General features: G+C 36.4%; 1 protein-coding gene across 1 annotated transcript; it reads right to left on the bottom strand.

The window, feature by feature from the left end:
* Positions 1–922: 922 nt before the first annotated feature.
* SPO11 (SPO11 initiator of meiotic double stranded breaks) lies at positions 923–16,055 on the bottom strand. Its single transcript, XM_054081973.1, has 14 exons — positions 15,944–16,055; positions 14,889–15,015; positions 12,168–12,281; positions 9,761–9,849; positions 9,044–9,110; positions 8,723–8,831; positions 7,996–8,082; positions 6,768–6,804; positions 6,436–6,545; positions 5,434–5,533; positions 4,066–4,103; positions 2,529–2,605; positions 2,230–2,341; positions 923–1,648 (listed from the first exon to the last, which is right to left on the bottom strand). Exons 1-14 carry the CDS (start codon positions 15,960–15,962, stop codon positions 1,529–1,531), a joined length of 1,206 nt encoding a protein of 401 aa, XP_053937948.1. The 5' UTR covers positions 15,963–16,055; the 3' UTR covers positions 923–1,528.
* Between the last annotated feature and the right edge of the window lie 270 nt (positions 16,056–16,325).

Raw genomic sequence — 16,325 nt, forward strand, 5'->3', positions numbered from 1 at the left:
ACTGCAGCCAAGGAGGGAAAAACAGCACTGATGCTTTTTTCTTTCCCTGTGGTGTGAGGAAAGACTCTGTGGCAGATGTTGTAGATGAAGTGTCTCCTCCAACGTGGAGGGTGTTGGAGCGGTGGAATGGTGCAAGTGCACCCAGCTCCCATTTGGGTGTTGTAGTGGCACTAAGTACAGCTGCTGCTGCCTGGGGAAACATCACCTGTTAAACCGGAATAGCGTTACTCTTGGGTAGAGTGCTGCTTCCAGTGTTGGGGTGATACCAAAAATGCTGGCAAATGAACTCTTTTAAAAAAGACGCATTTTGGAGTTCTAGATAGCAAGCATCCTTTATCAGGCCTGGGCAACATGAGGAAGTGATCTCCATCAATTGTGTGCAGTGAGCCAAGAGCTGGTTGCAGAATATATTTCCCACATACATGCGTATGTATAAATTCTCCCGGAAATCTTATGCATTATTACTTTCCAAGGTCTAATTTTAATGTTATTTATAAAACTTCACAACAGTCAAAACTCTTGGTAACTTGGAGCTGGCTCCAGCTCTTTGCCTGACCTTGCCTTTGAGACAGGAAGAAAACCAAACTGAGGTGATTACAGAAGAAGACACATCTGTTCAGCACAGATCATACTGAACACAAGACATTATAATTTTCAAAGAATAAACGATGTCTGGAAAAACAACCTTTTAAAGAAAACACCCTATCAGAGGGACATACTGTCTAACTTTCAAAGAACAAAATTACTTAGATGAAACTTTACTTCAGCTTAAATCAAAATACTCCAGTATTTTCCTCACATGAAATTTAATTTACACTTTAATCACCATGGTTTCCTGCTCTTTTTTACTGTATTAGAGCAAAGTAAATAAAGAAAATGAACAAGGGATTCTGTTACGATGTGTATCATTAACAGGATTGTTTATTAAATTCTTAATCAGTTACATCTGCTTCCTTACTTGTTCATCGAAGACAAATAATAATGTGGTTCCTGGAACATATACGGCTGCTTGAGATACACAGTAATGGAGTATCTCTGACGTTTCAGTCCAAACTAAACAGCAAACACAAAATGCCACAATGCTGTACTCAGAAGTAATTTGCCAAAGGAGGCACGTGCAATAAATTCTTAACGAAGTCTTTTACTCTCCTCAAAAATAAAAAGGTTGGTACAGCATCACATTGTGCTTTAAGGCAGAAGACCAAGCAATTCCTTGATACGTTTTTGAACTTAACATTTTCTGGACAGAAAGAACATCTCTCATTATCTTTTCCTGCATATACCATTGCATTGGGCATCGTTACAGTGCAGAAGCCACAGAATGGTAGTAAAAGGATTTTATAATAGCAAATAAATAATTAATTCCTCTGAAGGTTTGAAAGAGGAGAAAGAATGTTAATCTAGAAACAGTGGTAAAGAAACCTAACTATAAGATGAAGCATACTCCTCTGTGTCTTGATATTTTTTCTATGAGTGGTCAACAAAACAAATCGCTATCAAGAAAAACTTTTCATTTGCAAAAAGGCACTCATAGCCATCCACCAAACTGCAGTTTGTTTGGTAAATAGACTCTGGAAAGGTAGTCTGATGAAAGAGAAGTCAAAACTTGAATTTCAGCCTTCAGTTTAGATGCTGCCATAATTTCCAGCTGAAAAAAAAAAAGAACAAATGAATGTGTGATGCTCTGACAGGCTGACCCAGGGTTGGGGAGTGATTTAAATAAGAATTACAATTGTTGGATGTACATGTAGGATTGTAAAATCAGTATTACTGGAAATGGTGCTGCAAAATCCCCGTCACTCAGCTGAGATTCATTTCACTGTAGGTTCATGTGTACCTCACAGCAACAAAATTTGTAACAGGAAAGGGAAGGTACACAACACTTTTTCTTCCTTTCTAACCATTTCACATAATATATTCCTGAATTAAGATATATTGTTTAAAAGCTACAGTCAATATTAGAGGTAAGCAACTACTATAAGTGTTCCCCTCCTTGTAAAGATGTAATAGATTCTGTAATAATCAGGAAAACAGTGTGAGCCATTGAGGCCCCCTGATTCAGAGAGGCAGTGGGCATGGGCTTTCTCAACTTGGTCTTCTTTTAGGGCTGCAAAGCATCACTGGTTCTGCTATACTAAGAGTTTGTCATCATAAAGAGGAACAGGAGTGTGGATTATAGGATTTGTCCTGTGAGGAGTAAGAAACAGGAAACAGTAGGTTTATACATACTTCTTTTTTCCATGTCGGCTGACAAGCAATGTAAGGTCTCTTTTGTAAACTTGCTAACTTATTTTGATCTTGCTTTGTAAAGGGAATCAGGGCATCTTTGCGTATATTTAATCTGAAAAGGAAATAAAGTTGTTAAAATTTCTCAAATATTTAAAAAATGTTTATTGCTACTTATTTCATTATATTAAACCAAAATAAAGCATGAAAAGAATAATGGATTTAAGCATCAGTTGTCTTTCTGTGCATTTCTTGTCTGTGAAACAGAACAATACTCCGGTTTCTTTGCGGATATAACTAACCTCTCTAGATCAGATGGAAGGAGACCAAGCCACTTTATAGATGGAACGGTGAGATGATGGGCCTCAAAAGACATTGACTAAAATAAGAAAGGTCAACTGTAATATTCAGTGACTTTTAGTTTAAATTATTTGAGATATGTGCCCTGTCAGGTCATGGTCATATTTTATTACAAAGATAATTAGGTATTTTCACTATCAGAACGCTATAGGAGAAAGTCAAGCAAGTGAAGCTTACCATATCCTCTTTTCAGAAACCATTCCTTTGCTAAGACTCACGCCCTTCAGCCTAGGACAAATTCTAGACTAATCCAGTTCAGGCTGGTCTAGTCTGAACAGTTTTGGTCTGATTGCCAAGAAAAAAGAATTGAGCTGGGAGGAGCAATGACAATTTTGTCTGGAAATTTCTGGTATTTTCTGCTGGAAAGTACCGCATAGATAACAAAAGTAGCCCAAACACAGGTTCATCTCATCCAGTATCATGGCTACAATAAATACCTTAGGGAAGTGTAAAAACAAATAAGCAATTACCGATACTTCTCAGAATACTCCCCCTGCTCCCAACACTTGCGACTTCAACTTTCTGAGCCACAAGTGGTGGTGGTATAATACTTGATTTTGTTAGGTCGCTTTTAGAATCCATGAAAACATTTGTCACCTACAGCACCCTGCAGCAAAGTATCACAGTCAAATGGCATGTTGTATAAAGGAATACTTCCATTGTTTGTAATGAACTTGACACATTCCAGTTTCATCGATACACTTGTTGCTCTGCAATTGCACAAAATAAACTTTCAAAGGAACCTGACAATTTAATTTAATCCTGGAAGATGGTGCTATGTAAGTTTAAACACCTTTGTAGGAAACCTGAAAGATCACCTGAAAACTTGGGAATTCTGTCTCCCTGGATGTCTTTGAGGCATGTGTTATGACATACATTTGAACTCTGACATCATTGATGTCTGACAGTTTTCTGAAGTGTTTTTGGTTTTGCTTTGGGTGTTATTTCTCCATTACTCTGCTGAACAGTTCACCCATCTGCTCCTGCCCTCTGCCTTCACCTTAGTCTGCCTCTCTTCCATATAACCTTTGCCTCTTCTTGCATAATGTTCCACACTGACACATATCCATAAACAAATTCTCACCCCAAACCAAAATCTTTACCAACACAACATGATTTTGTGGAGAATGACCCATCTCACAAGTTATGGCCTCCCAAGGTCCCTCCAGCCTTCATTTCTCTTCCAAGACAGATACAAAGCAAAATGGAGAACGCTTTTCTATTTGACTTCATGAAAACTGCCTGTGCAGCAGGGAAAAACTGAAAAATACTTAAATGAAACACTTGTCATTGTTATTCAGTTTGTTGCAGGAAGAAGCCATTCCTGCAGATACACAAGGCCTAAAAAACTGTGTCTTTGTGTTGAAACAAACTGATAAAAGGACTAACCATTCCAACAAGGGCTGTAACATCTCATACGTTCCAGCTTCCAGGCTCGGCTACAGAATAATGTATTTGAAGTGGAAAATTTATACTTACCAGAGATCCATATTTGTAGATGCACATTATTTCTACACCTAGGTTGTAGAATACCAAATGTCAAATGTCTGTTTATCTGCACACTGGGCACACTTAAAAAGACTACATTACTAGTTCGGTTTTATAGCATAACAGTTATGGCTTTATGATCAGTGAGGCTCTTCAATGTTTACAATTATTTTTAGAGTATGTAAAAATAATCAGAATTTGAGCATAGTATGTCACCTTCATATGGTTCAATATTTCACACTATCTGTGCAAAATCATTTCAAAACCAAGGATAATCAGCTCTTTTTACACATTGTCCAACATCTATCATGAAAAGTGTCTTTCTTTATCCTGTGTAATCCATATCTATTAATACCAAAGCTTTGAGCAGCTGCTTCTCATTTTGCAGTAACCTCCCCAGTTTTAGGTTGTATCAGTATAGATACGTAAGAGATTTTCTACATTTTGTGAGTGTGAATTCAGGTTCTGAATTCGGACAGAAGCAATCACACTCACATATGTGAATGAGGGAAATTTCAGACTGCTGCTGGTATAATAGAATAGCACATCCAGAATGTAATGGACTTGTTTAAGAATAGCTGTATTCCTTCTTGCATCAGACTTGTAGTTTCTAGCTGTCACTCCTGTAAACTTTTGATATGAGTGCTTAATTATAAGCGTACGTGAACTACTTGAAAAACAATAAAAGACTCACTTTGTTCAAAAATGCTATTGTCTTCATGTCTGTCTGGCCTAAGGATCATAATGGATTTTTAATTTTTGCAAACTAAGCAATGTTTACAAAAGTTCCTGTTATTTCCTTGTGTTTTACAAAAGGAATAGTATAGCCAATGGAATTCTTGGCAGAGCAACATTTCCAACACTATTGAACTCTGTAAAGATATAGCTAGGACCTCCTATGACTTTTACAAGTGTTCAAGTGCCTAACACACATAAAAATCAGTGGAATCATGCAACGGATCATAAAATTCCGTTGTCCTTATCTTAATTTCTAGGCCCACAGGTACTTTCAAAATCTAGCTCTATTCTGAGCTATGAATTCTGTAAATTTTATTTCTTTGGGGTTTTTTAGGTGTAAAGTAAGATTCTTATTAATACTTCAAAGCACAACAAATCATCACAGAGGGTATACTATAGCTATGTATAGGTATATAGCTCTACCATATACTCAGTGGGGATGTAAAGCCAGAAGAGATGTTTTAGTGAAACTGCTGTACTCTAGATACATTCTACATAAATGAGAAACCTTCTGATTGTGTTGGATCTCTATGCTCTGAGTGTCTTCCCACAGAAGTGAGAAAAGGCATTCCACATAAATTTTGCTTTCCTTTCATGCCATTGAAACTTTAAGAGATTTACCATGTGGATCTGCATCCATAAGGGTGAAAATAGGAATTTGAAAGGTATCCCACAGCTTTCTGACCAAAAGTCTTGTATTGAGATCTGGTACACCTTTTCCCTAAGGAAATAAAATAAAAGCAGACTGTTTTTTAAATTGATTAAAACAACATCTGGCTACATTGGTGTTTATATTTGTCATTTAAAAGCAACCAACCAAACAAAATGCTGGCAGAAATATTTCTCCAGTAGTTATTTTGCAGAGGAAGTTGTATACTCCTTTTTTGGCTCTCTGAGAAGGGAAAGAGAAATGGGCTGGGGAGCAGCCTAGCAGAATTCCTGGATTGCAGGCACTGTAGATGTGTCTTACATTCATCTATCGAAGAGTAAATTTGTAAGGTCTGGGAGCTGATGTATAGTTGTACGCTGCTGTCTGTATAAGGTGATGAAAAAAAGACTACTTTTTTCTTCTCAAAAATATCTATGGTGCTAATGAAACAAAATAAGTTCTGGCTGTGACTGACTATAACTGGACAGTGTGCTGCACAGCATAAATGCTTCTCTCTCTTAGCTATGAGAATATGTGTTTTCCTCATCACGGGCCCTATTTGTCCTAGGACAAGTACGCATATTCCATTTGCATATTTCTATTAAGTCTCCAGCTCTTTCAATCCAATCCAAAATCAACCAGTTCTGTTTCATTTAGGTTTATTTTATTCATTTAGGATCTTGAAGAACAAAAAGTTACTCAACAGTTAAGCCTTTTGGAGACTGAGTGGGACAGCTACTATGCAGCAGCACCTGAAGTTGATAAACTACTAAGCTCTAAGGAGATGTTTGGAGGAAACAAGTCTTTAGAATGTGTATTTTGTATTTCTACCAGGATAATTAAATGAAAAAAACCCTATTGTTAGACATGTTTCATATTAACTTTAATATGGTCATTTGATGAAGTTTGAGCACAACTACAATCCATTTAAATACTTACATCTAGCTAGATGATATGAAATGTAAGATACATACCGTAATCATTATGCATGGGGACAATCTATTGCAGAAGTCATCATCCAGGAGTCTTTGAAAAGTTGCATCTTTTTCTACAATTAACATAAATTTGGCATGTGAGATTAAATCTCTTCTGTTAAGGCTAGCTGAATGTAAACTGATCCATCACGCCGATCAATTAAAACTAAATGCTCTAAAATACCTGTTTTGGAGCCAAAAGCAGTGTTCATGACTCAATTTCAGAGCCAACAAGCAAAAAGAAAATTAGCAGAACTTTGTTTAACTTGGAATACTCTTTGTTTTCACTTTACTTTTTTAGTCTAAAATGAGAGTTCTTGCTCAAAGGATACTTTTAATTCCTTGAACATTAGATGGCACAGTGACTGCCTAGAACAACAAAAATTAGATTAATCATTTTAAATAGAGAAAATGATATATTTTAAAATAACAACATTAGGTAATGAAGAACACAATTACATCTTGAAACAACCATCTCCTATATAGAAGATCAATCTTGACATTTTCACCTCTTTATGAGCATATTCAACCATTCACATCCTGCTCTATTTTATGGTTGTGTAGGAGTCTTCCTGTTATAATAAGATACTTTTCAGAAGTGTTTGCACTGCTGTCATAGAAGACTGTTCATCATATGGGCATTACAGAAATAACAATATCCTGCCTAATTTTTTATCTGTCTTAGCCAGGAAAAAAAAGTTTGCTTGATGGGAAGATTACAAATTTAATACAGGCTTAAAACATTTAATTATTCTTTTTGGAAGATCATTAAATCCTTTCTTTTATTAACCTGCCACCTGATTTTATAGCTATTTTTGAGCAACAATTTTAGACATAGTAATGTTTACATCTCACATTAGGATTGGCTCAGTCTGGTAAGCATATGGATGAGAAAACAGGAACAGGAGGAAAAACTTGGCAATGAGTATGTATGTATGTATTGAAGTGTGTGGTCTGTTTCTACTTCTCACTGCTAGATCACCTCCTATGCCAGGGTGGAACAACCCAACAAATAAAAATATGAAGAGATGTAGAAGAGCATTAATAACAGGGATCCTTATACTCTGCTTAAACCCAAAGTATAATAGGCAGCTAAGGTTATCTTTCCATTTTGAAACCCTATGAGTATGTTAACTCATGCTGTAAGGCTTGTTCTCTTACTCTGCCAGAAATCAATCTATTGTGACAGAAGCAGAGTGTGTTCAGAGTGCTCAGGATTTTTTGATTCAGAGCACTTATTTGACAGAACATTGTAATATAAAGCCTAAGATACACAGTAGAAATGCTGCCTTCTGCAAGGCTCCTGTGCTAGAAGGAGGTTCTATAAACCATATCCAAAAGTGTGTGGTTCCTGGGGAGTATATAGCTGAGCTCCAGAACTGCACTGCAGTTGAGCGATACTTTTTATCTCTCTTTTTTTCACCTAGGTTGCAATATCTGTATTTGCTACAAGCACAGGTCTGTGTAATAAATATATACAGTAACCTGAGCTACAATAAGCCCAAGACATCATGCAAAGGTAGATGCTACGAATTACTGTTACTGTATTATGATACATACTGTTGCACTGCAAGTACAATTCACTTTTGTACCATCTTCTTCAGTGTAACTTAAATTCCCAGCTACAAAACCTCTAGTTGTAGACAGCTGAAAAAAAAGTAAGTTGTATTCAGTAAATTGGAAGGTACGTGCTGTTATGTTGCTATATTGCAGAAGCAAAACAAGCAACTTCTGAAGAGAATTCTGATCACTAATGAACCATTATTGACTGCCATCGACCTTTTATACTCTAAGAAATGTTGTTGTCACTGTGGGTATAAAGGTATACTTAAAATAAATTATGTCAACTACATTTAAAGATACAAAGGAATTCTTGAAGGTCATGAGATAGGAGTAAATAATTTGAAAGGTTGTTACATCTCTGACTTACTTTACATTTTCAGGTGACCCCCCAAGTTAGCAAATCATCTGTGTGTGAATTGCTACAGAGTTGTCTTTCACTCTGAAGTTTAAGCACTGCCTTCAATAAAAAATAGGAAAAGGCCCTGTGACTTTAGCTGGCAATTTGTCCCAAAGTTTTCAGAGCAAGCAAATTCTATGAATTTTCTCTGAAGAAAGAAACCTTTCAATGGCTATGATAAAACCTAATTAGGTTTCGTTTACCCAAGTGACACTTTTTATTTTAACTACACATTTCCTACTGATAGCTTTTCTTGGTATTTAAGCTTTCAGTTCAATCTATAGGATTTGGAAGTAATGATAAAAACATTTATAATAGGCCACTTACTATGTGTAGACTTCTCCGAGGTATCTTAAGCATGCAAGAAATGTCATTGATTATATTGTCCACAACAGTTTGGCTACCAAAGAGTAGTGTATCTGAATAATATATATCTCTATCAAGACAAAATATTGTATTTTTAATTATAATACTGAAACAGCTGTAGACTCATCAGAATTTTATAGAGGGCATGGATAATCTGATCAATCTAAAGCATTTTATGAACAGGAATCCATTATCCTATAAGTTTGCGTCCTACAGGCTATTTTTCACAAAAGTGTGCTTAAAATACAACTCTATTTGAAATGACATAAATTAGCATATTACCTTTTAGTTGCATAAGTATTGCTCTGCACCATCTTATAGATCATAGATAATAGTTTGAGTATCAGAGCTGGAAAGATACATTTAAAAAATATGTTATGTATTTTCAAAAACGCATATACAATTATTTGTCTTTATATTGACATGTATTGGTGTCTTATAAAATAAAACTTCGAAAACTGTATTTTAATGTGCTGTGAAAATAACTGTACTAATTAACAGATTCAATAATTTCTAGCATATTTAGAAAAAATATTGAGCTAAGTGAGGGAATGTATGCCTTGTTGTGCAGGCCAAGAAATTAAATGACCGAGTCGGAAAGAGAAATTAGAATATTGTCCATATTCCAAAATTCCTTTACTAGTTTGCTTTTTGAAGAAGGGTGATGTTTTTACATTCAGACTTTCTGAATATTCCTCCAGCTGATATTCATTCAGGAAGTGTAGAAACTGTAAGAACGCTGTATTAATTTCACTGTCACTCACTGTAATTTAATAGAGAAAAGCTGAAGGGTTGGTCATAATATCAGGTTATATTAGCGATATACTTGTAAATCACAGTGCACAGTACTTTTTTATGGTCTGGGTTTTTTGGGTTTGGTTTGGGTTTTTTGAGGGGAGGGGTGGGTCGTTGTTTGTTGTTTTGGTTTTTTTTAAGCAAAGTTTTGAACTAAAATACAAGAGAAAATAAGAATTCTGTTGTTGTAATTTTTTAACTTACCAAATTTGTGTGCTGATCTAGGGCAGTCACTTCTGATCTGTTTTGTAGTACTATGTGGTACCATCTGTAGACCTATAGAATCTTTAAACCTGATATAGTGCAAACAAATGCAATAAAACTGTAAACTTATTAAGTATATATAAATTGTCCTCTGCAAGGTAATTCAGACTCAGATCCTTTTCCTATAATCAAACATGCTAGTGCTATTTTCAGACTCAGTACAGAAACCGTCAACTTAGGTGGAGTATTACTATTTAGCATAAAAACAGAGGAACAACTTACACAGGAAAAAATCTGACTCATTATTGGAACACAAATCAAGTCTGACACAGTGAGTTTCTGACACAGAATCCATGTAAATATGTCATTATTTCATATTACGATAATTTTATCTGTGCCCTTAAATTAGTCTTAGAATAACTCAATTATATTCCATAATTAACTTCTGAAAACAAAAATATGGCCCATTCTATTCTCTAAACAATCGTTCAAACTAATTGAGCTCCACCACTTAATATTTCACCATTTCATGTCTGACGGTGCACATTTCACCAAAATAATCTGTTATTTTCTTAATGACACTTAGTTATTTTTATTAACATTATTTTTGTGTCTTTTTATGCCAGTTCTGTCTTTAAAGCATATTTTTATTATTATTTCAGAGTTCCATACGTCGTTTTTTAAATTATTGGTGGTAAAATGGCCATAATTTTATCTAAAACTACAGCATGTTTTTAAATCGCTTTGTGAAAGGTTTTGCTTCGTGCATCCTTTGGGTGGCAGAACACACCGCGGTGCACTCGTACAAAGAGACAGCAACGACAAACACAGCAGCGTAGCCTCTGCCTGACAGCTTTAAGGTAAACTCTCTCGCCTTTGTGCTGCAACATTTAAAAGAAATTTGGGGGTTTCACTGGCCTGCTCCCTACTTTGCACGGGAGAAATCTAAACTTTGCTGGATTGCTCTCTCAAGTTAAAAGATTGCTGTGTAGATTAGGTATGAAAAGGCTGCTAAAACCAGAAAAAAAATGCCCCATTGACTGTATTTTCTTCCATTATTATATTCTGGCATTCTGTTTTTTATTTTTTTTCATCTATTTTTTTTTTTTTATTTTAATCTTCCTAAACTGCTGTATTAAAGTGGGATATAGGTCACTATTCAACGGAAATACATATCTGAGATTACATTTCTCCGCCATAAATAATAGTTCAGCTTTTTAAACAGTGATTGATGAATCTTAGAGACGTTAACTTGTTCTAATTTGAATGTTTCTTTCCCCCTATGTGTTCTGATAGCAAAAAAAAACCCCTCACATTTGTTTTTCTAGCCTGGAATACCACTTCCTCAAAGACTGCCAAAAAATTGCAAAACCTGGTTGTAGTATTTTTATTTTATAGACATATGAGTGAAACATTTTTGTCAAACTATCAAGACACAAACCATTAAATTCCCTGGAACATACAAGCCTTTCAGTTAACTGATTACCTTCGGGCCTCTCAGGTTTTTTGATTGACAGGAATTTATTGTTCTCATTAAGTGACTATTCCACTAGAGTGTTACGGGTGGAAGGTTGCTATGCTTTCTCAATCCCAAATGTTTGTAGTGTCCACTTAGAAGCACCTCTGAAATCTTATCAATCTAAATATCCTTTAACCCACTGACAGCCAAAGCTATTATAGAGCAAGAAACAGATTTGTGTCCTCCTTTATCCTTTTGCTTCTGTGTTATAGAAAGCAAGTAATCTCACAGTTTCAGGTATTTTCAGTTTAAATGAGCTCCTTGGATAAAATAATGTAGCACAAGAAACTTCTAAAATCACTAAGTGTTTTATAAAGAAGGACAGGTTGTCTTTCCTCTGATCTTGTGGCATAAGATCTGAAATTTAGATAACATTAGAAACTTGTTTTGCTTTATTTGGCTGGTAACGAACTTAGAACACAGCAAGGAGGCAAGAAATACAACAGGAAGAAGTGAGATGCATCTTCTCTGAAGAACAAGAAGATAAGTTTTACACTGTCATTTTAAGGAATACTATATCATGCGGAAAAGCAGAGAAAAATAAAAGTGGAACCACAGAAAAGGCATCAGAGGATGAATTTGCAAGTAATTTCTTCCAGCCTAGAACAGTTTTTTTCACTCTGCCACAACTTATTATTTCTGGCTTCTTCTGCTTCCAGAAAATGATCATTTATAGGACCTCTCATTACTTTCTAATCACTATTATAGTAGTTTCACTTAGCTCATAAGCCTTACTTTTTATTTGTCCATTATTTTTTAAAGAAGTTGAGGAAAAAATTACTTATTGATTTTAGTGCTTATAGAATTGTGTAACATTAACTTTTTCGGGAGTTACACAATCAAATTTATATTAATATAAGGCAGAAGTTTGAAATGTATAATACTTACTCTATATTCTTCCAATCTGATCTGTCAGCCACTGTAAGAACAGGTGCTTTTTTTTGGGCCAAGCTTTTAAGTACGTCTTGAATAACATTTTCTATTGCTTCAAGAACTACAGAACTGAAACAAAGAAAATTAATTATACAGTTCGTATGATGAAATCTAGTTCTACTTTGAGTTTTGATCATCTGTTCTCATCCCTACAAAAATCATGTAATCCAAAAGTGCGTCAAGGACATACTTCTTTCAGAAATGTGGAAGAACTGTTTTGTTTTCTAAATTGATTTTATTCGGTTTCCCCCAAGTCTTTGACTTTCCATTCCAAATGCATGACTGAGGACACAAATAAAAGTACGCTTCTATTCAGTCCTGAAGCCATCAGATTTTTCACCAGCTGAACTTTTAGACCTACGGGCTGGTTTGCAACTTATGATTAATGTTTTACTATAAATGATGTAATATTGGCTTTGGCTACGATTTGGGCTAAAGTCGCTTTTAAATGCTGTAAATTTAAAAAATGTTCAAGTATACAAATATTTCCTGTTGTACCATTGCATGTTAACCTTTTGATCTGCTGCCCTGAACAAACTGTTAAGGGGTTTAATTATCTGAAGGTTTAGTCTCAACAGATGCCCTGAGAAAAGAATAAAATCTGTATCTTTCACCTAAAAAGACAAAGTGACGTGCAGCAGATCCCTTACAGCAAAATTGCTTTGAGTGTTATGACAGATGCTTTTTATTTTCATAAGCAATCTGACTCCAACATTTCAGCTGTCCTTAAAATGAAAAGTGTACTGCATATCATCATAAGTTTATGTAGGAATTAAAAGAATAGACAAAACTTATTTGAGCTGAAAGTTTTATTAGCAAAGTCCAATTTTTGTCCTTAAGTAATATACTAAGAAATTGGCGATACCAGTGCACACCACACAAAACCAGTGATCTCATTGTTATAAAACCAGCAAGAATCATTTTTAAACCCTAGCTATGATTCTCCTTAGACAATAATGAAGTGTCACGAAAGCTTTTTTCTATCAGCTGGATGTTTTTCTTCCATTTTGTAGCTCAGCTTCCACTTACTCCTCATTCTGTTGAGATTAGATTATAATTTTTGAAAGCAATTTCAGGAAAGTATTAACCTGTTATTTTAAAATGTTATTTGTAATAATATTTGTTTTAAAAAAGCCCTACTTGTGTTACTAACATTTTTGTCCAATAATATTAAGCCATTCAATAAACACACTGAAAGATTTTTTTCTGGTTTTCAGATGAATAATCTTGGACGCAGAGAGACTAATGGCTTTCCAAAGGTGAAAGAGTGAAGCATTTCCATTGCTGATAATATACAAGAAAGCCAGGTCATGCTGCCAATACATAAACTAATTTTCTACTGTACAATAGTTTCATAATCAAGTCCAAGATTCCCTAACTTTCAGACTCAAAGTCTCTTCCTCCTCATTAAAATCCTACATCTCACTGCCATATCCAAACCAGAAATTCTATTAAGCACAGAGGAAGTGGTTGGATGGTGAGCTAAAACACAGCAAGTAGTAAGAGTGAAATAGGTAAACATAGCTGACTATCGTGCACACCCCCAGCATAACAAAAATTGAAGTGTTGAAGACAATAAAAATACGTATGGGTAACTGGACGAAAGAACAAATAGGTAGACGGGAAATCTAAACCATGTCATTGCTTTGATGATTATAATTATTTTGCTTATTACTTTGGTCTGTCCACTGTAACTGTCTTAATATTCCGGGGTACTTTAAGTTTGCTGCAGAATTTGAAAATCCAAGTTCCTGTTCCAAGCCCAATTTCCTGGTTTAACGGACAACAGAAATTGTAAATGTGGCAAAATAGGAGGAAGAGGATAGCGATTTTGTCTTTGCACCCCCTGCTGATATTCTGTCGCCTTTCGCAGAGATGAACTGAATTTCAATAAGCAAACATACACTAGTGGCCAAGTACGCTTACTTAAAATTCACTCTGGTTTAGTTAACAGTGAAATCTGAGCAGAGAAGGGGTCGGCACTGTATATCTCACAGGGTTTTCCTGATCGTTTCTAACATGTTGCAGCACGAGTAGATTCTTGTTTCTGTTTAGCACAGGAAATTATTTTTCAAAATTTATAGCATAAAAGATTAATATTATAGCACCTTTAGCAAGCAAACATAAATACACAAGAGGAAGTGTTACAAATAAAAATCTGCAATGTAATAAACCAAGACACTCCAAACCCTAAAACCATACTTTGTGAAACCATGTGGTTCCCATACACTGCCACAAAGACTAAAAAATCTCCAATTATCGTTAATATTATTATCATCATTGCTGCTGCTACTACTACTATTACTACTACTATCATCATCTTTTTCTTTTTAAAATACTTCTAAGATGCTCCCAGACTTTTACAGTCTCTGAGGCTGATATTCTTACTGGAATTCCCTTTAAAAAAAAAAATGGTGAGTTTTTGTTACTGAAATTCAGTATTGGGGGGGTGTTTGTCACCACTTTGATTATTTCTGCTTGTACCTACAGATTTTTTGAGAGGTCTAAGGGAAGGGAGATGCCGTTTGTGCTGTAAAAGCCCTTTCTTCACCGTGTTTCTGTAGGGGAGTGCGTTTTTCACATTTGCACCAGCCCATTACATGCAATGGTGTACTACCTACTTGAAGTATGACCACAAAAAAAAAGAGTATAGGTGCTATTTTTCCCGTCTTTTACCTAGGGACGTGGCTGTCATGACCAGACAGACTTGTTTCCCTGAAGTTCGCCTCGCTCCCAGCTGGCACTTCAGTGCAACACACACCGTCGTCTTCCATGAAGGCTGGTGCAGACCAATCCAATTTCCCTGGAAGGGATGAATCCGTGTTAAAAAGAGGCAAAACACATTAGGAAAGATTAGAAAACACTCTTCTTCATGCTGGACTTAAAACTCATAATCTGAGGTCAAACTCTAAGGCCAGAGAAATTTCTGTAGAAAATTTCTGTAGAAACCAAAGGCAAAATTCTCCTGCCCTTGCTGGCGGATTGACCAAGGGCTCTTTGCACCCTTTGGAATGGGCAGGAACTGGCCTTGCCCTTCCTGATTGGCTGAGGGCTTTTCCCGCCCTTTCTGACTGGCTGAGGAATTTCCCGCCCTTTCTAACAGACCGGAACTGACCCTTCCATTCCTGACCGACCAAGGGCTTTCCCCACTATTTCTAATGGGCAGGACATGGCCCTGCCTTTCCTGACTGATTGAAGGCTTTTCCCGTTCTTCCTGATTGACCAGTGGCTTTTCCTCCTCTTCCTGACTGACCAATGCCTTTTCCCACCCTTCTTGACTGAACAGTGGCTTTGCTGCTCTCTCTGACTGACCAATGGCCTTTCCCATTCTTCCCGACTGACCAACGGCTTTTCCTATTCTTCCTAACTGACCCATGGCTTTTCCCGCCCTTCCTGACTGGCTGAAGGCTTTTCCCACTCCTTCTGACTGACCAAGGGCTCTTCCCGCCCTTTTTAATGAGCAGGAGATGGCCCTGCCCTTCCTGACTGATTGATGGCTTTTCCCAATGAACTGATCAATGTTTTTTCCCCGTTCTTTCTGACTGACCAATGCCGTTTCCTGTTCTTCCTGACTGACCAATGGCTTTTTCTCCTTTTTGTGACTGACCAAGGGCTTTTCCCATCCTTTCCAATAGTCAGGAGCTGGCCCTGCCCTTCCTGACTGACCAATGGCTTTTCCTGCTCTTGCTAACAGGCAGGAAATGGCCCTGCCCACCCTAACCTTGTTTTACCTTCCCTGAGTGACCACATCCTCTGCTGCGAACTGACCCCCAAAACTGTCTCTGGAGCTACTATGCAGCTGAGAGATCTCTGCTGAGCAGATATTTAAGCACAAACTTCACAGTACTCAGATCTTAGGGTCACTGGAATAAATCCATCCAACATGGCCAAATGGCTCATAAATACTTTCCTCATTCTTAAGGAAAAAACAGCAATTGCTTTCTTCCCTCAATGTCAAATGTCTTTCCCTGACTGTTCTCAGCGGCTGGAAAAAAGCCAAAAAAAGCTGAAAGCTCCAGTGCAACTCCAAGTGTTGAAAAATCAATCTCCTTCCCCCAAATGGAATTCAACTTCTATTGAGATTAAATATTCAATGCTATTTTTATAATTTGT

Source organism: Cuculus canorus, chromosome 16 (genome assembly GCF_017976375.1).
Source record: "Cuculus canorus isolate bCucCan1 chromosome 16, bCucCan1.pri, whole genome shotgun sequence".
Classification (NCBI taxonomy): domain Eukaryota; kingdom Metazoa; phylum Chordata; class Aves; order Cuculiformes; family Cuculidae; genus Cuculus; species Cuculus canorus.